Below are 24739 nucleotides of genomic sequence, written 5' to 3' on the forward strand. Positions count from 1 at the left end.
CACGTCACACCAGCCACGTCAGCACGTCACACCAGCCACGTCAGCACGTCACACCAGCCACGTCACGTCACACCAGCCACGTCAGCACGTCACACCAGCCACGTCAGCACGTCACACCAGCCACGTCAGCACGTCACACCAGCCACGTCAGCACGTCACACAGCCACGTCACGTCACACCAGCCACGTCATGTCACACCAGCCATGTATGACTCACCCCTGCGGTATGGACGTATCATCGGCGGCCGCCGCTAAAGCTGCAGGGTCTGTTGAATTGCTGGCCGCTCTGCAAAAACATCAACAGTTCAACAGCGTCAGTCAAACGCTGAAAAAAATCAAACCATCTTGCTACTGCAATTTCTGTCTTCACATATTCCGTTATCCCGTAGCAAATTAGCAAAATGTAGTAATGTTACTAAGAGAAAGACCTATTAATACAAACAATAGCAAGAAATTAAAGTAAACTAGTAGGAACTTTAAAATTAGGGACATAAGAATTTTTTTATTGTTTTAGCAAAAAAAAATTTACTGGAACAAAAAATTAGAACATATATTCCAAGCAACCCGTTTTGTCCGTAATATAATAATAACTTCCTTCTTTCACCAAGTATACAGCACATACAGACTAACCTCTACTCATATATACCTACATTATTAGGCTTCAGTTATTACGCTATATTTTTGCCTCACCCAACAGCCATAAAAGCTGGAGAAGCACCAACTGCTGCTGCTGCTGCTGGGGGTGAAGCAACAGCAGCAGCAGCAGAGGAGGCACCAGCAGCAGCAGCAGTTGCTGATGTGTCGGAGGGGGAGTGTAGAGAAGACTCATCTGCACACAACAAAAATACTTCTAAGTATTGTAGTATCCTTAGTATTTTTAATTTCCTTATTATCTTCAATTTCCTTAGTACCGCTAGCATCCTTGGCCTCCTTAGTATCTTTAGCATTGCTGGTATCATTAGTGAGAGTTTCGGACATAGGCTTGTAGTACAAGTTACTACATCAAATGTTAATACTAAAGATAGTACAACTTAGAGGATACACAATAAGCATATAAACATAATCAGCAATCTTATGAGAAGCATATGCAATAACCATATAGAATGCCAGCAAAAAGAATTTGGATAGAATTACATGCACAAGTATGAAGAATTCAAGAAAACCTTCTAAAGTGCATGAATATCATAAGTCATATCATACACATGCATGATTATCATTCATCATATAATGTTAATTGATGTTCAGGCAGAGCATCTTACATTCTTTAAGAGCTCAACTCTTGACATTGTGATAATCATTCATCGTATTGATTGATATTGATATAAGATTGATATCTATTGGTTGACTAGTTCATATATTGATCTAATGATTATCTTGGAGTGTTCATCCGATCTGAGAAACTAGTAATATTGTCAACTAATTTCAAATTATTTTTATTAATTTCAATTACCGGTATTATTATTATAATTATTATTATTATTGTTATTATTATTATTATTATCATGCATCACTGAAGAGATGACAAAGCACACCAGCCAAGAACTTGATTATTAATATGACATAGGACTTATTAATATAGGTCACTGTATATCGATACCAAACTTTTCCATAAGACATGAGGAAAATCCGAAAAAGACTTTAAAGAGAGTTCATGATAGAAGAACATGCACATAAGATTGATTTTTTACACCACTTTTCAGCCAAGTTTTCTCACAACATTTGTTACATCTTGGTCAGTAAAGTAAAAAAAATTTCTGAAGTCAGGCAAAATAAAGTTCAGACTGTAATATTATAACATGAACATTGAGATCATGATGAGAAGTTATGAATTATTCATGAACTTTGAATTCTGAAGAAAAAATTTGTCAAATTTGCTCACACGATTCGTTAAAAATGAAGAAATCCTACAAGGTATTCAACAAAACATCATTTCAATAAAAATAATAATGATACAACACACAGCCAGAATTTTGCAAAATTTTTGAATGATAATAAGTTGAAATCTGATTAGATTAATCATCTTCTAATGCATATCATTTTTATTAATGTAACAGCATACACAGCTATGCATAATTGCTCATTAATTTCGAACACTTAGCATCAATGCAATTAGAAACTTCTGAATGGCTAACATATTAATAGATCATCTGCGAACATCACATTCTAATTCTAGCCATGAACAATTCTCATGGCACATACCTACTACCTATGCACAATCATGTGTGCATGATAAATACGAGAGCCTGAAAAAGCACAATAAATTATTAGATTTTAAACCGATGAATATCTTGCTTTAACTTCTACTGCATGGATTCCATTCACTTTTAAAAAAAGTGGAGACAAAATACAACTTAAAGACTGCAATAGAAAAGACTGCAATAGAATAGACTGCTTGACTCTATTATAACCGCTACAACACAGTAACAATCCAGTGCTCAAGAAAATAAATAGGTAATCTTGTCCCAATACTGACAGGTTATCTTGTCCCAATACTGACACTTTCTTTCACACAGCACCAGCATAGAGAAGACGCAGCACTGCTACGCCTTTTTGCCAGGCCAAACAGGTTCAGGATGACCCACATGAGAGCAATAAGTGCACTTCTACTTGGAAAAATTCTTTCATTTCTCTTCAGGACAAGCTTTTCTTTCTATGATGAGCCTCAACCAGCAATACCTAATCCAACCAATGCAATGCAAAGGCAGTCCACAAATGACTTGCATCTAAAAAAATTTAAGAATTTTAGTACCAGGCAAAACATTGCAGAATTAGCTAGTTGAGCTGTGGTGCATTCACTATGAAAAAGTAAGTGGACTTCAGCGGACTTAGCATATGTTCAGCCTGCAGGATATTACCGATGTTACCCACAAAGTAAGATCAAGATTGGTTAATATTTGAAAGCACGGTCTGGAGCATAAATATACATGTGTTATCTTTAAATAAAATATTGTTAGGTAGTCGTCATCGTTTATAATCCACCAAGGACCAAATAATGTTCAAGGCAAGATAACAAGTAAAGTTTAAGCTACGAGAATCTCTGTCAATTAATCAACAAAATAAACCAACTAATTCCCGGCGAGAAGATGTTCTCTAAGTTTGTTTTAAAGTAATTTCGCAGTAATGGAAACACCGCAGGCAAGACGCTTGTTATGGAGCCATGTTAGGACGTGAGCAAGTACAGGCACTGGGCCACTAGTGGCAGTCACTATACCTTGCCAATACTGTCGGCCAATGACCCCAGCAACCCTGTACACGGAGCCAGTAGCCTGCTGATTAGTCGAGGTAGGGTATTAGCATGACAAGTTACAGTGACAGCCACTACTGGCCCCACTCGCATGGGTCGTAAGCCAATAAACCGGGATTAGAACAGAGGGCTGGAAGAGGAAGTTGAGAGCACACGAGGTAGGACGGATACCTTGGTGTCTTCTGGACGGGTGCTGGTGGTGATGGATGTGATGGCATGGTCGCGACTTGTGTCTTGTCTCGGTAGTTTCACCAAACTGGCTGCTGCTGCTACTAACGACTTCATTATGGTTGCTAGAAACTGCGGTATTACGAAGACGAACTTCTGAACTGCATGGAGCAATGGGACCATATGAATCCTGAGAACAGGTGGCCGGGATTTTGGCTTCTGACGAATTTGGTATGGTACTCTGTTGAGGAGCACTGGGGGTCGGCAAGGATGATGTAGCGGAATCCCTGTCTCCTGAAATGTTATCAGCATATGCCGAAGAAATAACAGGAGCAGCTCCATAAATCATAGGGGGTTGTAAACTCGTTGGAATTCGGATTTGTAAGAGAGGTTCCGATGCTTGCCTATGGAACAAGAATTGCGGGTGTTGCTCCATAGACAAGTTGCTGTTCTCATCACGACCCTCGTCGTGGATGATCACTCGACTCGTGTTATCCAAGTTTGGGAGGTTGGAGCACACGTCAGGCCAGGCGGAGGAAGCGTTCGTGATGGTCACGCCAGACAATTGCGAACTTACCATGTCTGGACTATACCTTCCAGGAACTACCGCATTGCTCTGAGACGCCAAGGTTGGTTGAATAACGTCAACTTCTCGAAGTTTGTTGCTGGCCGAGTAATTATGATCATATTCTGGACTGGAGCGATGCTGAGAGTAACTGAGGGGTACGGAAGCCACATTGGTCAGTAAAGTGACCACCGCAGCAGAGGAAATATTTCCGCTAGAGCTTGCTGTAGGTAAGTCAGAAGGGTGATTTCTCCAAAGTCCTCCTCGTTGGTTTGGCGACTCATTCTTGAAATAAACTCGAGAATTATTTCTATTAGAGGAACATTCTCCTTCAAGTGGCTGCTCGTCATTAGACTCACGTGGAAAATCTGTTACCACAGCTTCGTTAGTGCCAACGGCAGAATCCATATCAAATTTAACAGGGAAAAGGTTGCCTATGCTTTGCCTCTTTTGTTTTTTGGCTCGCTCATGTTTTTTGAAATCCAACTCAACAGGAGATTGTTTATCTTTGGGGGCCAAGTTATTGTCGCCAGTTGCGTTGCGTATCCTAGGAGAGTTTGGGGCAGGAACTATGCCAAGTTTAGTGCTGGTGGTTAAGTGACAAGAGCTGTCAGCTGCGTTGTCACGCAACTCGGTCGTATGAGTCCTGATCAACTTCTGGATAACTTCAAGTTCGTGGCGAGACAGTGCATTAGCAATTTTATTCCTGTCTTTTGGTCCAATTTCATTAGAATTCGCTTCAATACGAGACGCAATACGGTTAGATTTATTGTCTTTGGTATCGGAGAGGGAATCAGGCAGATTTGAACTTTTAGGAGCATTTACAGCGATTGACGTATTTCTGTCCTTCGCCTTACTGCTCCTGTCCATGTTTTTGGAAAACCCGTATTGGAAAGATTGGACACGGGAACTGAACTTCTGAAGTGACGAGTCATCCGCGCTGCACGATAGACTCAGATTATTGTCCATATCATTGGTGCAAATCTCGTCTAGAGCTTCGACGGACCGAGACAGATGCGTTCCAGATTTTTTAGCTAAGCCAATATGTTTACCACCAGCAGGCGTGTTCATTGATTTCCCACATTCCGAAAAACCTTTCGGTCTACCACTTTCAGAAAGGACTTTCGGTCTACCACATTCCAAAAAGGTATTGGGACTGCCGCTCTTCAAGATTTCCTTGGGTCTGCCACCCTCCAAAAGGCCATTAAACCTGCCACCTTCTGAAAGCTCATGGGGTCTGTCACTCTCTTTGAAATCTCTTAGCCTGTTATCTTCCGAGAGACCCTTGGGTCTGCCGCCCCCGATATTGCTCCTAGGCTTTCCACTATCTGTAGAGTTTTTGGGCCTGACATCATCCAAAAGGCGAAGAGGTATAACTCCCTCAGTTTTGCTCTTAGATCTGCCGTCTCCAGGGTTCATAGGCCAACCACCACTCATCATATTATTGGGTCTACCACCTTCCATTATGCTTTTAGGCCTGCCAATTTTCGTCATGTCTTTGGGTCTGCCATCCACAGAAAGGTCCATAGGTTTCTCACCATCAGAAAGATTCTTGGGCCTGTCACCCTTTGTAATGTCCACAGGTTTAACAAACTCTGTCATGTCCTTTGGCTTACTGACCTCCATCATACCACTTGGCCTACCAACATCCATTTTATCTTTCGGCCTACCGACCTTTGTCATGGCAGTCTTTGGCCTACCGACCTCCAGCATATTCTTCGGCCTACTGGACTCAGTAATGTCCTTAGGCCTATCGACCCCCGAAATGTCCTTTGGCCTGTCAACCTCTGTCATAACTTTGGACCCACTATATCCCGCGATTCCTATAGGGGCGATGGGATTTTGATTCCTAGGTGAACGAGACTTGCCGGTTGAGCGTTCATCCTCCTTGCATCGTGGTTCCTCGTCATAAGAGAAATCGATCTTATCCGATTGTTGCTTTTTATCCACTACCGCGTCACGATTTGTGGTTTTTCTTGGACTTCGAGCTAATTGATGGGCATCGCCAGCAACGACAGAATATATGGTATTCCCAGTGCGATTAAGATGGGAAGTTTCATCACTCAACAACCGGTCATTGGAATTAATTTCACAGGATTTGGGAGAATGCGTTTTATCCCACCGAACAGGCGTGCTCTGAGGAACGGGGACAATTTTTTTCAACAGATCCTCTGAGGCTTTCCGTAAAGGCAGTTCACGAACATGATGAAGCGATGGTTGCAATCCTCTCTCTTCTTTGTAACGCAGCGGACTGTGAAAGGATATACTTCTCTTGTAGGAAGGAACTGCAGCGTCATTATGTGAATTCTGAGGGTTCTGAGAATGCTGAGGCGCCTGAGTCTCGATACAGTGTTCAAGTGACCGTCTATGCTGAGCCAGGTGCTTAGGGGCCGATTGTCGACAATCATTCGATTTTGTTGGAACGGGCAAGACCTGAGGCTGCATTCTTGTAACGTTACTCTTCACCTGCCCGCCTATTACAAGTCTTTGCTCATCAGCAATCTTGCCTGTGGACTTACTACGAACCACGTCTCTGTGTGGGGCCCGAACAGCGCTAAAAGGCTGCAGTGAACACAGCCCATGTAACAAGGGCCCGCGTAGTCCGGTAGCGTTGCTACTCAAGTTCGGGTTACTAAGCATGTAGCCATTACTCAAGAGAGGCCTGTGTTGGGGTAAGCAACACCGAAGGGTAGCTTTGTTAAGAGGACTGTGTGGGGCAGGGAACTTCAGGGGATTGGAGGGACGATGGAGCTGCAGGCTGTTACCTATTAGTTGGGGTCTAACTATCCCACCGGTTTTCTCAAGGGGTAAATTGTTCTCCCTACGTGCCCCATGCTTGTGGGAGTGGACATTAGAGCGGGGATTAGACTCATAATTTTGAGGAGTGGCATAGGGAAAGTGGTGCTGAAGGAGGCGTGGAACTGGCGAGTTGGTGTCATTGCAAGCGTCACTTAGTGGCAAGACTGAAATAAAATCAACATAAAGGGAATCAAGATCACTAATATACAAGAACACTTTATTAGCTTAAGCAACTGGATTGCTTCATTCATGACGACTGTTGACACTTATGCAAATTAAAAATAACATGAAAATAAATAAGTGATAAAATGCAAGCGGACAAATATCACGCCAGGCTGATCTTTGCAAGATGCACAACTTCACAAGAATTTGTCACACAAATCACAACCTTGGCCTATACTTTCAAAAAAAGTTAAGAGATCGTAAGTTCATCTGCCAATCATTGACGGCCTTTCAAGCCAAATCCACCAATCATAGACAAGAAAATAGAGCGTAAGTACATATGTTCACTTAGCGAGTTTTGAAAGTATGGCCCCTTATCGTTAACTTGAATCACAAAGCATGGCTTACCAGTCGGTCGATCGTAATGTTGAAAAAACGCCAATTAAATTTTGCTTCTACAAAATAACTTCGTAAATTCAACATTTTTCGTTTGAAGGGAGACTCAAACAACTCATGAAGTTCACAGTGTGCTTTACCTAACTATCCAAAAGAATAAAACGATAGTGAAGACCACGAATTTACTTGAATAACTCATTGAGGTAGGAGTTTATGTAGACAAGGTTTTGCCGGTCACTACAAACAAAGAAGGCCTGATATGTCAAGTGCTTCGATTACCAGCAGTAAATTGCCCATCTAGCTTGGGAAGAAACATGAAGCTTTTGTAGAGGAATATTTATGAATATGTGAGAGAGGGGAGGAATCAAAACAACACTAGAGTAAATTAACCCTCTGGGGGAATTTATTTGCATTTCAGGAGGTAATATAGGTGGATCCAAACATTTACGAAAAACTGAAATGATTAATACGGCATGATAAACTTGGTAACAAAATTGAAATGTTTGGTAACCACAGGAGCAAGTACTTCAGAGGGAAAAGTTACCAGCTCACGAGTCTGCATAAAACATCAATTTGAATATGGAATGATACAATAAGAATTAAACGAGTTGATTGCTCACTTTCAAATCAACTACTAAATTAAAACGGATAAATCTTCGAGAAAATAAAGTTAACTTTCAATCACTTGGCTCACTTGGTTTTGAAAATTAAAAACACGGTTAGAATATATCTTTTTAACTGGCGATCGAGCTAAACTTAGCTTACTATTCACTGGAATATGCATAATTTCATCAGAATTTATTTATCTTTAGTATTCTTGGTTAATAAACAGCATAACAATCATTTGGTCCTGGCAGTCAGTGCTCATGATTGTTTATTGTTGCAACAATCAAGGAAGATGGTCCAACAAGCGATTATTTCATGCCAATTACATAATACGTACACCAGTTACATGTTGGGGCAACATTGTAACATACTGCAGTATTTCACAGTTTCAACTGAACATAAGTTGAAGCTCACTTGGCAAACATTCTCCTTTAGAATTTCAGGGACAAATGTTCAAGCTTCTTGTTCATGAACAAATATTTGGGACAAAAGTTGAACATTTACATTGATAATGAACAAGTATATTGTGCAATGTTTATGGGTTATATTGCTGAAGAAACATTTAAATGCATTCTTGACGTTTGATGTTGATGAAGAAATATTAGTGCTGAGTTTAGCGGCGCATCAGCGTGACCGTGGACTGCGACGTCCTAAACTCATCATAAGATCATAAGGTAAGGTTTAAGAGTGCGCTGTTTATGCTCCAAGTTTATCAAGATTTATTTGTGTGCACTGTTCATGTATTATTTTTAATGAAGAAATATCCAAGTACAATGTCGGGTCTTGATTTTAAGGCCTTATGTCATTGACCTGCATGGGAATGTCCAAATGGCTTAATTCTGCAGCTTTAAAACAATAAATTTTAAATTCACAATACAAATTTCAATCCATCACCACCTAATTTTTCAAAAAAGAATCTTTTTCTGTCCATTCTATTTAATTTATATCAATTTAGGGTTTGATAATTTTGCAAATTCAACATTTATACGCGAAACAGTTGGCAACATCACCTTCACTCAGATATTGACGAGACTGCAAAAAAATGAAGCACTTTTTGCACGTAAGTGGGTAATCCTGACCTAGTTTGGCCCAACAAAATTGTGTATCGATGCTACTCTGCTCCCCCTTTATGGCATGGGTAAGAAAATGTATCAAGTGTGTCAAGTTTTGAACAATATGAACTATTTCATTTTCGTCTGTAAAGTTCCAGCCTGTTTCCACTTGTCATCAGACTGACATGGTCCATGTCAGTAAACACCACAGCTGTAAGACGACGTGTAATTAACATAATAATGATGACAAACAGAAAACAGGCTGGAACTTTTCTGTTAACAGCACATTTTTCTTGTATTGATTACTTGTTGCGGAGAATGTTGCGAAATATACACTCAGAGATAACGATGGCAAATAATAATGTTCTGAACTCCAAAACTTGACCTAAGACTTGGCATTCCATCAAGATTAGATCATCAGTTTGGCAAACTTGATCTTACAAAGTTGATATCATCAATAGCTCGTATAAGGACGATATCATCAATAGCTCGTATAAGGGCGATATCATCAATAGCTTGTATAAGGGCGATATCATCAATAGCTTGTATAAGGGCGATATCATCAATAGCTCGTATAAGGACGATATCATCAATAGCTCGTATAAGGACGATATCATCAATATCTTGCCAATGGTTATCATATCATTATCAGCATCAACACCAAACATTATCACTACACTAGCATCATTCAATAGCATTATCTTTACACTAGCAGCATCTACCCATTTCACTATCATTACACTAGCAGAAGCATTTGTGATTGCAAGTTCAATTTGGAGGTAACAAATAGTCAGTGAATAAAGAATTATTGCAAATTTAGTGCATATACTGCTAGACCTAATATGCGAGTATTGTATATATATTTAGTCTATTTTCATTGCAAGACAAAATACGCAAATATTTGGAGCCATTACTGATGGTAAGAACAACAAATTAACATCCATAGCAAGAAATAAACAGAGATGAAGAAACGAGAAAAATGTTAGATAAAGAATATAATCAAGAAGCTACATATCATGAATATGAATCAATTAAGAAGCAAGTAATGATTATATGAAGTTAATCAAGATATAAGAGATAATTAGAAGGAATTAATTGATACGTAAGAAATAATTATACGAAGTTGATCAGAAGATACGATGATGATAAGTAAAGGCTCACTGCAGTTACAGCCCGACGCAAAAGGTTAGCCGCACCCCTTTAAAACATCAAAACACATCGAGTTTTGCCAGTTTTAGCGTGCAAATGGTGGCAAACGAATCGTCTTGGTCTCAGTAATAAAAATACAATAAACTGTAGTGAAAATGTAATTAGTAACAGAGAAAATGAAAGACGCATGTTTTTGCACCGATGCAAAAGGTTAGCCCCACTTTGTACACTTTGACATTTTAGGCTAAACAAAACAAACGTCAGCTGCAAAACTAAAGGCTATTTACCGATATGCTCCCCGTTGGCTTTGTAGACATCCAAGCACCGCTTTTTCATGCCCTGAGAAACGGTAGTTTCATGCCTACGGAGGTAGTTGGGGTCCAGATTGGACCAGGCGGCTTGAATGGCCAACTCGAGTTCTTCCTTCGTGTCATACAGCTTCCCGCAGGCGTAGACGCTTCCAGCCACGTACCCCCAGACGTTCTCAATGGGATTCAGATCGGGGGACTTGGCTGGCCAGTCCATAACCCGGATTTTGGCACGCTTGAAGAAAGCCTTGGTCGTGCGCGCCGTATAGATTGAGGCATTGTCTTGTTGGAAGATGGCACCGCGGCGAATTTGGTGGCGGATGACGGGAAGTAGATGGTCCTCGAGCGTTTGGACATAGTCGTCCGCGCACTGGTTGCCTTCGAGGAAGACGAGCTCGCTCGTCCCGTTTGCATGAAAGGCCCTCCACACCATTACACTGCCGCCGCCATTTTGGCAGCTAAAAGCTGCCTTTGGATCATTCCTGCGGCAATGCCAGTAGTACTTCAGACCATCTGGGCCATCCAAATTCCATTTATTCTCATCAGAGAAGATGGTTTTTGCCCAGGTATCATCACTAGTACGGTACCTGCATACTTTGTGCCCCAGGCGACACTGGCGTGCTTGAGCCTCGGTCAATTGGGAGACCTTGTTCATCTTCACGTATTGGAAGATGCCGGAGGACGCGAGGGTGCGAGAGACGGTGGACTTGGAGACATTGAGCTCCAACTTTTGGACTAGTTTGGGCGCGCTCAAGTCGCCGGACGCCGCAACTCGGAAGAGGCGACGCGTGTCACGGGCCGACATCTTCTTGGGGCGGCCTTTGGTGTGCCGCTTTCCGTACTTCACGGGGTCCTTGAGATAGTTGGAGATGGCTTTGCGGCTACACCCCCACTTGTGCCTCGCAGGCTAGGACGCTCGTCCTCAGGCAGCGCCATCAGGGCTTGAATGGCACCTTTCTGAAACTTAGTTACAGGCTTTCCCGCGCCCATTTCTTGCCTAGGTGAGCATAAGATCCGTGCACAACTACTACGCTATGAACGCAACCTTCGCAGCGAGTCTACACTGCGTCCTGTCTACGCTGCGTCCTGTTCAAACTTGCAAAGTGGGGCTAACCTTTTGCGTTTGGGTAAAAACACGGACCGCTTGATTTTTCCGCCGGTAATTAACTTTTCCACCAAATTTCACCTGCTATAGATTGCAGAACGCAAGACAAATCGTTTGCCACCATTTACACGTTAAAACTGGCAAAACTCGATATGTTATGATGTTTTAAAGGGGTGGGGCTAACCTTTTGCGTCGGGCTGTACAGTAGCGGTAAGTGACACAGTAACTGACCTGTAGCAGTGGCGGGGACGTTGTTGTTGTTGTTGTTGTGCTTGGGGCCGTTACTTGTGGCGGCGGGCGGCGGGGGGGCGGTGCTGGGGGACGGGCGAGGCGACGTCTCGGCGGCCGCGACGGGCGACGTCTTCAGGAACCCGTCCAGCTTTATGCTGATGGACGGCACGGCGGCCTCTGTGGGGTGACGGGTGGTGGGGTGGTGGNTGGGGTGGGAAGAGGGGCAAGGGAGAGAGGGCCCTGAGAGTGGCACTGACCTGAAGACGGAGCAGGCTTGTTGTGAGGGGCGAGTGTGAGGGGCAGGGTGAGGGGCACGGCCTTAAGCTGCCCCCCATTGGACCTGAGGAGAGGGGCGAGGGCCACGAGCACCTCCCCCAGCACAGAGTCGCGCACGATGGTGTGGTGGTCGCACACGCGCAGCAGCACTGAGGACTCACGCGTCGCCAGCCTAAAACACGGGGTACATCATCAATAATAATAAAAAATATAATGATAAATAATAAAAATAATGATAAATATAATAATAAATATAATAAATAATGATAAATTATCAATAATTTCTGATGAATCTTATATGTTAAGTCTTCAACGGACCAGCATCTGTTATGTGTTATCTACCCTCCCACTCCTCCAGTATCCCCCAGCACTCACAGGGTGAAGGTCTCCCCTCCCACTCCTCCAGTATCCCCCAGCACTCACAGGGTGAAGGTCTCCCCTCCCACTCCTCCAGTATCCCCCAGCACTCACAGGGTGAAGGTCTCCCCCCCCACTCCTCCAGTATCCCCCAGCACTCACAGGGTGAAGGTCTCCCCTCCCACTCCTCCAGTATCCCCCAGCACTCACAGGGTGAAGGTCTCCCCCCACTTGGGGCGCGCTGAGTTCTTGATGCACTGTGAGCGCTTCTGCAGGACGCCGTCCACGAGCACCTCCACGTACGCTGAGGGCTTCGTCAGCAGTCCACTAGCACTGCTCAGGTCTGCACTGCACACTGCAATATAGGGGTCATCACTGCACTGCACACTGCAATGTAGGGGTCATCACTACACTGCACACTGCAATGTAGGGGTCATCACTACACTGCACACTGCAATGTAGGGGTCATCACTGCACTGCACACTGCAATGTAGGGGTCATCACTGCACTGCACACTGCAAAATTTGCTTATGACTAAAGTGCATACGTTTAATGGGTATCATAGACAAGGTTCAAAATCAAAACTTAAAATCAGTCCAAGGCAGAAACATAGTAAATTTATAGTGAACTAGACTTACCTATAGCAAAATTTAAGCTCAATCTCGATACACAAATTTAATTTTATTGAAAAATTGCTAATGCAATATCTATATTTGTACAATGTTCTTTGGGAACTGTGACCAGTATACTATCAGAGAAAATTCATTTAAAATTCTTCATGCCAAATTTTTCATCATTGGGAGATATAAAGTCTGTATTGAATGTATTGAACCATCCAATACATAAATTATTCTATCAATTGGCCAACAATCATCAAGTATTTAAGTATTATTTACAATACCAACCTTTAATGCTGAACAACAATAAACAACAAAAAACTTCAATGCTGAACAACAAACCTTTAATACGAACAATAATTAAGTACCTATTTAAGTAGGTATTATTTACAATACTAACCTTTAATGCAGAACAACAAACATTTAATGTAACAATAGTCAAGTATTCAAGTATTATTTACAATGCTAACCTTCAATGCTGAACAACAAACCTTTAATGCTAACAATAATCAAGTAATAAAGCATTATTTACAATACTAGCCTTTAATGCAGAACAACAAACCTTTAATGCTAACAATAATCAAGTATTTAAGTATTATTTACAATACTAACCTTCAATGCTGAACAACAAACCTTTAATGCTAACAATAATCAAGTATTTAAGTATTATTTACAATACTAACCTTTAATGCTGAACAACTAACCTTTAATGCTAACAATAATTAGGTATTTAAGTATTATTAACAAGACTAACCTTTAATGCTGAACTGATACCTAGGGCCACTCCTGCTGCCACCAGCAGCCATGGCTGCGTCTGCCATTATTGTGTCTCAGTCACACCTGCAACAATGTATATTTATAAACCATTACCAATACAGAGATAAAGTAATTGTTCATAGTTAGAAACAAATGCAACAACTCAAACAGTAAAATATTCTGGTAAACTTTTATACTCCAAAAACATTTATTTATTACATAAACCATGTAAATGTTTCAGGTAAATCAGGACAGTCGTCCCACATTTGTAGCAGCTAAACTATTGAAAATTTTGCAAAACTAAAAATAGTGGCATAAAGTTTAACATTTTTACTACGTATCTATGTAGCATAAAGCAAGTTAAGAAACCATACATTTATTACCTACCTATATATATACATAAACTGATAAACTGCTGATCACACCATACATATCATCACCCCGTCTTTACTTGAAAATATCATATTTTTAGCTACAACTGGAGCTTTCTTGCCATTTCTGGAAAAATAAAATTTGCACTATGCTAATTAAATATCATTCAGAGAATAATATAAATTAATTTAGCTACTATAGTTCCAATTAGAAAAAAATGTGGAATATTTGAGAAGTACCTACGTAATATCTCAGAATAATTAATACTATTTAAACCCTAACAACTTTACCATTGTACCTCTATTTGTACCCTAAAAATGTCAAGAAAAATATTTTGCTTCATGTCAGAGGTAATTTAGCCTTTTATAATGCAATTTTTGTCATGTCATAGGTAGATGCATCATAAGTTTCAGTGCTGTAAGCAAGCTGTCTGACATCACCACAACTAGGGAACCATTACAAAAATGTTTTTCACCAAAGAAAAAATTGGGAGAGAATCTGATAACATGAATGCAACTATGAGACCTTTAAAATAAAACATTTCATATGCAGTGTGCAGAAATTTTGGCAGGTGACTGCACAATCAGAATTTTCCTCCTTACTAAAGAAATTCATCAGCTACAAAATGTCAAATATTTTTATCATTTAGGAACCCGGTGTCTCAGTTGTTCAATTTTGTCAACAATTGGATAGGAGTTATCAGTATATGTACCTATAATTCATCTAGGGGAAATCTTTTGGCTCCAAATTTGGTGGAAAAACCTAGTTGTAGCTCAAAAAGAAGATGTATTCCATGCCTGCATGAGTGCAGATAAACTTCAGTCTATGGAATTTTGTAGGAATAAAATTTTCACAAGCCATGCAATTTTCTATCAAACTAAAATACAAGATTTTTAAGATGATTTCAAAGAAGAAAAATTTTTTTTTTTTTTTTTTGTAAAAAGGGTTTTTTGAGATGCCTGTGAGTTTCTAGAAAAAATTGAGATTATTTCAATCCTAAATTCAGTGAACAACAATGAGCCACTTGAATGGAAAAATCTTGCTTAACTAAGGGTGGCATTCAAACTGCCTTCTTAATGACCATGTACTTAATGAGGATAATATCTACTCACTGAACCACGACTGGATTTTTCAAGCCGTCTTTTTAGCGCATTTTCTCATTTATGGAAAAAATGCACTATTGTGCTTGCCATGTCCATCCGTCCGTCCATCTGTCCGTCCGTCTGTCCGTGACCTCAAGTTTTTGTCGACAAGAAAATGCGCTCTCCGTCACTCACTGCAGTGAGTACTGAGTTATATTTTTATGGATTTGCAAGCATAATTCCATTTCTTGGAGCCATGAATTCCATATCTGGGCCATGAAGAGCCATCTCCAAGCCACAAATGCCGTCTTTTTATGGATTTGCAAGCGTAATTCCATTTCTTTGAGCCATGAATTCCAAATCTTTTCAATCAAACAAAATTTTTTTCAATCAAACAAAAATACATGAGACTAGAGCCACAAGATTTCATACCTACTAAAATAAAATGATATTAGAAGTGCAATATTTTTAGAAAAAATTAGAACTTTTCTCAACTAGCATGTAGGGTAAGGTAAACACACCATATTCCAACACCTTAAAGACCTAGCAAGAAATAAATGGATATAAATAGATCACCATGTGCGCAACTTGAGTTCTGATTGGTTTATGTCACTCAAAGCACTACAATCACAATGTGCCAGCAATGATGAAACGTCACAAACTGTTGCCATATTTATTCAAAAGCCTTTAGAATTCAAATCTACAAAATTGCTGAATTCTGACACGTGTGACTAAATGCGGCATATTATGAGACCAATTCCAACAGCACTTCAAATCGTAATTCGTAATTCCGACACCCTGTGTGAACTGTGTCGGAATACGACACACGGTTGTCACAGCTGTGTGTTAAAATTCCGACACCATGTCAGAATTAGTTTTTATGTGTCTAAAACCATCTCTTAAATCAATCATCTATCAATTTATTTACCACTTAAAATCGGCAAATACAAGTATAGTCAAATGGGGTAAGACAGGATTGCAGCCTTCATGGAGTAAGAAAGGACCGGCCCATTGCATGCATTCTAATTGTACTGAATTTAATTTGACAAAAAGAATATGTTAGAGCAATCATTGCCTGTCATTTCAGTGTTTGTTTCAACCCTCTTCTGCAAATAATTAATTTTTGGTTAATTTTCAAAGAAAACCTATGTAAAGAAGGGTCACAAAATAGTTAACCCTGTTTGGGAAATAAGCTGGGTCTGATTACAAAAAAATTTTTGGCCAGGTTTGTGGATGTAGGCAAGTAACCTCAAGTAATAAGTAACTTTTGAGACATACTAGGCAGTCCTACTTGCTATCATCACTTCCTGACAACTACTGGTATTCTAAAATGGGGAAAAAAGGACAGGACATGGGGTAAGACAGGACCACTAAATGATCCTGTTTTACTCCACAAGTGGTCCTATCTTACCCCACAAATGGTTCTGTCATACCCCACAATTGCCACAAACAGTCCTCTTTTACCCCATAGTTTATCAAAAATAGCTTTTAAATGAATATATTATTGTGCATAAGTATTTTGGTCAACATTTTTATCTTTTGCTCAAAATAACCATTCTAACTCGTTAGCTTTTTTAATTAGAGAAATTTAGCTTACTATTGAAAATTGTATCATGGGAATGGAGAAAATAGGGATGTCTCTTCCCATTAGTGAGCTGCAGAACTATGTGCAAGAGTGATTGGGGGAAAAATCATTGTGTGAAACATAAAAAATAATTATCACAATTTTGTGAGAGGGCATGGGCTATGTTTGAAGAAGTGCACCACAAATGCAGTTAGCAAGAAAACGCATGACGTCCAACTCTTAACTTATTATCTATTAGTTTTATTACAAATTTGATAAATTTTCAGACAAGGACACTAATGGAATATACATGTAGCATTTGGCAGTGCTCCACAATGAACCAAAGCCAACCCACTATTACTATGCTTAACAAAGTTTTCTCATGACAAAAACTTCAATGAGACTAATGTTAGAGTTGACTTCCTGCAACACAAAACAGTAACAAGTGGTTGTTTAATCAAATAATGTGTTTCTAGATTGATAATATTAAATATCAGATTTGTACTTTTATTAAAAACCTTGTAACATAAGAATTGCCAGTCGGTCCTGTCTTACCCCATGCCTGGTCCCATCTTACCCCAATGGGGTAAGATGGGACCAGCTCACTTTTTTTTATCTGTACAGAAAACTATGTTAGATGCAAAACGTCTGAGTTGTAGCTTAGAAGCCCATTGCATATATACACCTTGTGCTAGGTTTAGGGTTTATAGTTATTCTTGGTATAGATGCTACAGGCTTGTTAGTGATTTCGGTCCTGTCTTACCCCATCTGACTCAGGGTGAGTGTACCATGGAGCTCAGGGTGAGGAGTGTACCATGGAGCTCAGGGTGAGGGGTGTACCATGGAGCTCAGGGTGAGGGTGTACCATGGAGCTCAGGGTGAGTGTTATATACTTAAAGGATTCCTAATATATTCACAGCATAGTGGCAAAGCAGAGAGTTTTTAGGCTCTCCTTCAAGTTCAATTTTAACTGCTTTAAGTAGACCAGCAAAGTATTATGGATACCAGCATCATCATCCATAAGATATTAGTTTAAATCTTGAGTAAACGAGAAAAAAAAACTGCTGATTACTGATTCTAAAAAATCACTGGTTTGTCACTATGATTCACAGACTTATTTAAAAGTCTCAAACCATAATATTCTTTCTACACAAACAGTTTATCACTATTTGGTAAAGCAAGGTCAACTATCAACTCATCACTATTTGGTAAAGCAAGGTCAACTATCAACTCAGACACGTTTTTCAATGTTCTCAGTTTTTCTCACTGGGTGATGTGGGTCGTTGACTTTTGCTCTGCGGATCTTAACATTTTCCCGTCAGACCTAGTGTTTTGCGGAAATATTAGGCGCAATAGTATGACATCACTATTTCAACCGTCTACTCATGCGTGGAACTAAGACAAAGCTTAAATTAATTGATAATCATCAAGCATTTGCGCTTTTAAATAATTGTTTTGCTCTACCTAAACTCCAATACGTCCTCCTTGCATCTCCTGCATATACGCGGGTAGGTGATTTGGAGCGGTTCGATGAGGTGTTGGTTTCTGCCCTCTCGACCATCACCAATGTCAGCTTCGAGCGCGAATCACTTGAACAAGCTGTGNAGGCTCGATCATAACTATTTTTCGGTCGAAAATATCTACAACAAAGAGGCTGATCAAGGAATGCCGAGTATACCATTCAATGGAGAATAAAAATTACAACCCTTTTATATCTCGAAAAAAGTAAAAAAGTCGCAGACTTGATGAACAATAATATTCAAAGTTTCTTGAAATTTCCTCTCATTAAAACTGTTTTAATACAAAGTTTACATATTTTTTGTTACTGATCACCGTTTCTAAATAAATAGATGGGTAAGCATGGAAAAATCCATATCGCCATCTCATTTGCGAGTGGAGTAAAGTCTATCCTAATTAGTGAAGAAACGCATAGGGAAGAGCCAAGCCTGTTAGAAGCCTTGCGACCTTCAACCAGGGCCTTAAGGTCGGGGCCCTGATCATTGACATGAAACCATTCCCTGTTTTTAATTAATAAAATTAATTCCTTTTTGTTGGAATGGTGAGTGTGGGAGGCCTTATTAAAAAAAAAAAAAAGACAAAGCTTGATATAAAGGAAAAAGTTGAGAAGTGTAAGAATTACCCACAATGTTGGAATATGGTGCATTTACTTTACCCTACCTATGAAATTTAGCAGTCTGTCAGCCAAAATTGAAGCGCATGCCTTGGAAGTTGGAAAAATACCATGGTCAGGAAGATGTGCCAGGTGCGCGGGAATTTATTCTGTCATTTTAACGACCTGCGCGGTGCGCCGTACTACGTTGGTAAAAAAATGCGCCGTGCGCCGTACTTTAGAAAGCTAAAATAGTTCTACTATTTTAGTCGACAATATACGCAAGTATATTGACTACACAAGTTGAACTGACAATAATAAAATGTAAGACATGTCCGGGTTACTTCTGACTCTTCCAGTTGTCCGCCTTGTCGGATACGGAACGTACGGTAATTGTAAACTGCGGCTGTTATATATACGAAATGTAAACAGACGGTGTTCAGTGTTGCCATATGACTTTGGAGAAAATTTCTTCTAAAATAAAGATGGCCAGGATTGCGCAAACACGTGCGTGAAGATAATCAATTTTCATTACATTGCGCCAACTGTGCACAGCAATAGCTTAAAAAAAGTGATAATGCGCGGGAAAATTCACCGAAAACATACATCATCCTGATTCCTGAGTGTGGGAAAAATAGCAGCCCTGGACAATTGCAGTACAGCGCTTCCGGCTTCAAGGCTTCATTACTAAAATCACTGAAAATTTCTCTACATTTTTCAGTTTTTTACTGGCTTTGAATTGCACCACCCTGACCCACCACCCAGACACAGACTTAGGCCCTAGTCCCATAGTGGCTGCGTGGCAAAGCAGAGTTTTTTAGACTCTCAAGTTCATTTTTGAGTCCTATAAGTAGACCAGTAAAGTATCCTGGATACCATCATACCAGCATCATCATACATAAGAAATTGGTTTAAATCTTGGGTACATAAGGAAATTAAAAATGAACTGATTCTAAAAAATCTCTGGTTTGTCACTATGCCTAGTCCTAAAGCATGGATGATGGAGGGCTCTGGTGCTTGTGGACTTGTGGTGGAACCGTGGAATTAGGTAACAGTCCACATGACCACATCCTGGAATTCCACCATAAAATAAATTTTGCATAATATTCAAAACCTAGTTTGTCATTAGTCAACTTTTCAGGTTAAGACCATCTACTTCATATGAACTCGTTTACTCCTAGACGGACAACATTTCTTTTATTCTTACTAAAGAGGCGATCTTATATAGGAACAAACATATAGTGACAAATAAGTTAAGTGGCATATTTTCCCTTGAGGCTAGTATGGAATATATCTACTTGGCGAGCCGCGACTGAATTTTTCGAGCCGTGGTTTTATGGATTTGCCAGCCGTGATTCCATTTCTACGAGCCGTGATTCTATTTCACCGAGCCGTGAATTCCATATCTCGGGCCATGAAAAGCCATTTACGAGGTGCGAATGCGAATTTATTTACCAAGTTTATGCACGTGTTACCCCAAATCTCTAATTTTACCCTTAAACAGTCAAACGGCAACAATAAAATTTGTCTCTACTGTAAGTTCAGCACGTGTTAATATACAGTCTGACATATGAAATGACATGTTTGCGAAGTGCAAACCGCGATTTTTTAATCAAACAAAAATTTATGACATTCGAGCCGCGAGATTTCATACCTACTGAAATTATATGATATTAGAGCCGCAATATTTCAGACAAAAATAGGACTTTTCCAGACTAGCCTTGAGGCCTTGAAGGTTTCAAATTTCAAACCAAGTTAACCAACTGTTGAATGTTTTTTAGCAAAAAATAGTTAGCATGAATTAGTATAGCTATAATCTAAGTGGAAAATATTAATTATCTCCATTCTCTAATGCAGTAACGCTCTAGTCTGGAGACTGGAGTTTCACTCAGTTTGATCAATAGTCAATACCTTATCATACGGTGAGTGACCATGGTGGCAAAGCAGAGAATTTTTTAGACTCTCCCTCAAGTTCATTTTTGAGTCCTAGAGGCTAGAAGTTGACCATTAAAGTATCCTGGATACCAGCATCATCATACATAAGAAATTGGTTTCAATCTTGGGTAAATGAGAAAATTAAAAATGAACTGATTCTAGAAAATCTCAGGTTTGTCACTATGATCATACCTACTACCTATTATTACAAACTAACGTTTATACAAGGATTTTGTTGCAGAAATGGAACTAATGTCGATGAAGGCAGTCATAGCATTGTTTTTGTGATGTTATAATTGTTGTTATGAAGTCAGTAGCTGTCGCCTGTATGTATATTCAGTATATATAAATATAAAATAGCCTAATAGGAATTCCGTAGCTATTCTAAAGAACTAACAGAAATGTAAACACTGGGACACAGAAGGCGAATTCTTGGACGCCAAACGCGTAACAATTCCAATTTTACTTACACCAAAACTAGAGATACATCTACAACATTTTTCATCTCAGCGGTTCCACTATACAACTAAGAATGATTGTCAGAGTGCCATTTTAATCTCCCAGCCATTCAACCGTATCTTGAATCACGAAACTGTTGCAACAATCACAATAGAGAATTAAACTTTCGTCCCTGAAAGCAATCGTACACGTAGAGTTAGATTGCTTATATGCATAGAGTCACCTTTTTCAAAAGGATTGTAAAATCCAATTTTGATTTGATTAATCATTAATTAAATTTAAAATAAGTCTATATTGCGCAGGGGATATTTAACTTCAAATTCGTCACACATGAATTTTGTGGGCAGGGTGGCCCAGTGGTGACAGTTCAGAGACCGAGATTGACGCAGAGAGGCGCGTGTTCGATCCCTGTTCTGTGCGACAGTTTCTGGTCAGAATCGGCAAGGAGGCAGAATTGAAGCAGCGAGTTGTGAGTTCGAGGCCGCAGAATGCTGTGAATGTTCTTAGAATCAGCGACAGGCCTACGGCCTAATAAACGCTGAAACCGCTATTATTATTATATATCCCCCGTGACTGGGTTGTACGAGATGGACTTTAGGCGTTGTAGCACCACATTTTATATGCCAGCTTGTACAGTCGATGCGAGCTATGCATTTACTTTTAAAGCAGTGTCAAACACAGAGTTCGATGTTTATTTAAGATATTGTGGCTATTCAAATCAGATATAATTCCTATATTAAATGAGCGTATGTACTTGTAATCGAAGTTTTTAATTAGATTTGCGTATATTTTCGGATATGGGCTCAATAAGCAAGGATAAGTTGACGAGCTTGCTTATAATGGAAAAGGGGACCGCTTTTTGGCAATTTCAAGGATTTTTGGCTTAACAAAGCTGTAGAGTTTTTGGCTTAACAAAGTTTGGTTATGATGATTCAACTAAGCTTCTTTGGCCCGTTTAATGTAAGTGCACTTCATCTTCATGAATGCGTGAAATATTCACTGAAGAGATTTAGAACCAATAATGATAGAAGAGAGGGACTCGCTGATGTGTAGCAACCACCCTATCTTCTTGATTTAGTCAACCAAATAAATTGGCTCATTTTTGGTCAACTTGGTTAGATACATTTAATTCTTGTTGAGTTCATCATTGCTCTGTATCTGTAAACAATGAACTAGCTTCACGCCGTACTCCAGCCTCTCCCTAGCCTCTGAATGTCTTGAAAACTTTTATTTCAGCATTAGCAACTCGATCTTTACGGGTCGCCTGCCGAAGACCACCACTGCCCTGGATGTAATGGGCCATCATGATTCCTGCCTTCCGGAACGTAGCCTGCAACACTTCAGGCCGTCTGTATCTAGGCCGTGAGTCGAACCAGCCCTCGGTCGAACGGCCACTTGTCGAAGGACGATAAATTTTGGAACAGAACTATGCTATCTGAAATCTAACATCAGATGCGGTGAACGTAAAATTACGTAATTTAACGATGCCCGGAAGTCAGATTCGATCCACGGCCTGGTGGTGCACGGCAGGTTCTATGCAAGGCCGGAGGAGGACAAAGCCGAGTGGTTCACGGCTGATTGGTGGATGCCCGGTGAGATCCAAGGCGTTCGATTCGGGGCTTATTGGTGCACAGAAATGGTGGTGCACGGCTGCGCTCCCATCTTTACAGATGTATGGTATATCAGCACACGGCTCAATGAACGTCTAAGCAAATTATAATTCTCAGGTAATCATTTTGCTGCTAATATAAAAACATTATAAAAATGTAGTTTTTTATGCAAATTGGCATGAAAAATGGATATATCCGAGCAGTATAATCAATGGTCCTCCATGTAGTCCATCAATAAGTTTATATATATTATGAGTAATAGAACTACAATTTACTACCTCTCGAAACCTATTAACAGTTGTCACTCTACTTCATCTTCATATGAAAGTGACTGTTGGTATGGCTAATGCCAAAAACTTGTACGACAGCTGAAGCAGAATCATAGTTTAATAAGATGTTCATTGAGCCAGTGGATTAAACGATATGCAACGGCAGTCACGAGACAAGGCTTCTCTCCCAATGTTCATATATATATCCGAGAATGTTCATATAAACAAATATAAGTAAATCCAGGATAACTATTGACTGTTGTTATAAATCTGCGATGACTATTGTGTCGGATAACTATTGTGTCGGAAATATTTATTTCTGACTTTATTTATTTTCATATTTCTTATGAAATCATAAGCCATTGAAAATAGAGAGAAGGAAGGATTTGAAAACTGAAATGCAAGTTTTATATTAGTAACTTCAAAATAAAAAATTCACGGCTCCTGTAAATTCAAAGGACATCGCATAAATGTATGGTTCATGCTGAATATGAACTGGATCGGGGACTATTTAATTACTGTACGTTAATTTGAAACTTTCAACACATAGATCAATCACACGTCGAATCAAAGTTGAATAACAAGGTCACATGTCGGACTGTGCTGCCAAGAAAGCAGCTAGGAGCACGCCTCAAGCTAGGCATTGATAAGGAAGTGCAAAGAACTGATAAGGGAGGGTCAAGCTTAGATGAAGGAGAGCCTTCAAAGGAAACTTTCAGGGCGACGTAGCACAAACAAATGAACGCTTTCGAGGTAGAGTGTATGACAAGTTCTTGAAGTGAATTCTACTAGCATGCATGAGGTACGTGAACAACCTTAGTTTCACTCACAAACATGTAGTTTGAATTTAGTTTTCGGGGTCTTCAATGATTTTTCGAGTAAAATTATGTATTATTTGTTTAATATCTAAATAATAATAACGTAAACTTCTACAAATCAATTAAATTATTTTTGGGCTATGCATGGCAACGGATCCAATCGCAAATTACTGCTTCAAAATACAATATAATATAATTTAATATAATATAATATAATATAATATAATATAATATAATATAATATAATATAATATAATATAATATAATATAATATAAAATAAAAAAATAATATAATATAATATATATTATAATAGAATAGAATAGAACGCAAATGGTACACATAACTGCCCATGCACGCAGCTATCAAAAAGTTAGGTGAACAAATTCTCCCTCCATTTTTGGCGTCGGTCCAGAGGATTAAAGGCCTTTTAAATAGGATTTATTTACAGACTGCGTTCCAGCTTTGATATCATTAAAAAACACTGTTGAATATTATGTCACAAAGTTACTATGTATGGCGATCCAGCAAGTCCTAAAATTTCTGGAAAGTCCTTAAATAATTCAGCCTATATAGGGGCCAGTAAATCCCTGGACTTCTAGGTGCAGCGGATCAGTTAGTCACTGGATAGAAAACTTTAAAATGATCACAAAAATCATGCAAATTTTATCCATTTCCGCATCCTTTGTATAATTTCTGCTATTTCCTTCACATATAAATGATATAATGAGA

The 24739-nt window shown here is 39.6% G+C and overlaps 1 protein-coding gene across 1 annotated transcript; it reads right to left on the reverse strand.

The window, feature by feature from the left end:
* Positions 1–212: 212 nt before the first annotated feature.
* LOC108674622 lies at positions 213–21482 on the reverse strand. Its single transcript, XM_018162586.2, has 8 exons — positions 21324–21482; positions 13789–13874; positions 12628–12772; positions 12042–12232; positions 11785–11961; positions 3415–6939; positions 690–828; positions 213–285 (listed from the first exon to the last, which is right to left on the reverse strand). The coding sequence occupies exons 2-8, from the start codon at positions 13853–13855 to the stop codon at positions 213–215; spliced, it is 4317 nt and encodes a 1438-aa protein (XP_018018075.1). The 5' UTR covers positions 13856–13874; positions 21324–21482.
* Between the last annotated feature and the right edge of the window lie 3257 nt (positions 21483–24739).

The sequence above is a fragment of the Hyalella azteca genome, unplaced genomic scaffold (genome assembly GCF_000764305.2).
Source record: "Hyalella azteca isolate HAZT.00-mixed unplaced genomic scaffold, Hazt_2.0.2 contig7830, whole genome shotgun sequence".
NCBI classification, from domain to species: Eukaryota; Metazoa; Arthropoda; class Malacostraca; order Amphipoda; family Hyalellidae; genus Hyalella; species Hyalella azteca.

Bases quoted from the DNA above. Each gene is read 5' to 3' on its own strand.
- LOC108674622 (XM_018162586.2), bottom strand. From the start codon at position 13,855: ATGGCAGACGCAGCCATGGCTGCTGGTGGCAGCAGGAGTGGCCCTAGG. The intron at 12,773-13,788 runs GTTAGTCTTGTT...CCTATATTGCAG, and splicing joins GTATCAGTTCAGCATTAAAG to TGTGCAGTGCAGACCTGAGC. The intron at 6,940-11,784 runs GTCAGTTACTGT...ATTTTATTTCAG, and splicing joins CGTCCCCGCCACTGCTACAG to TCTTGCCACTAAGTGACGCT.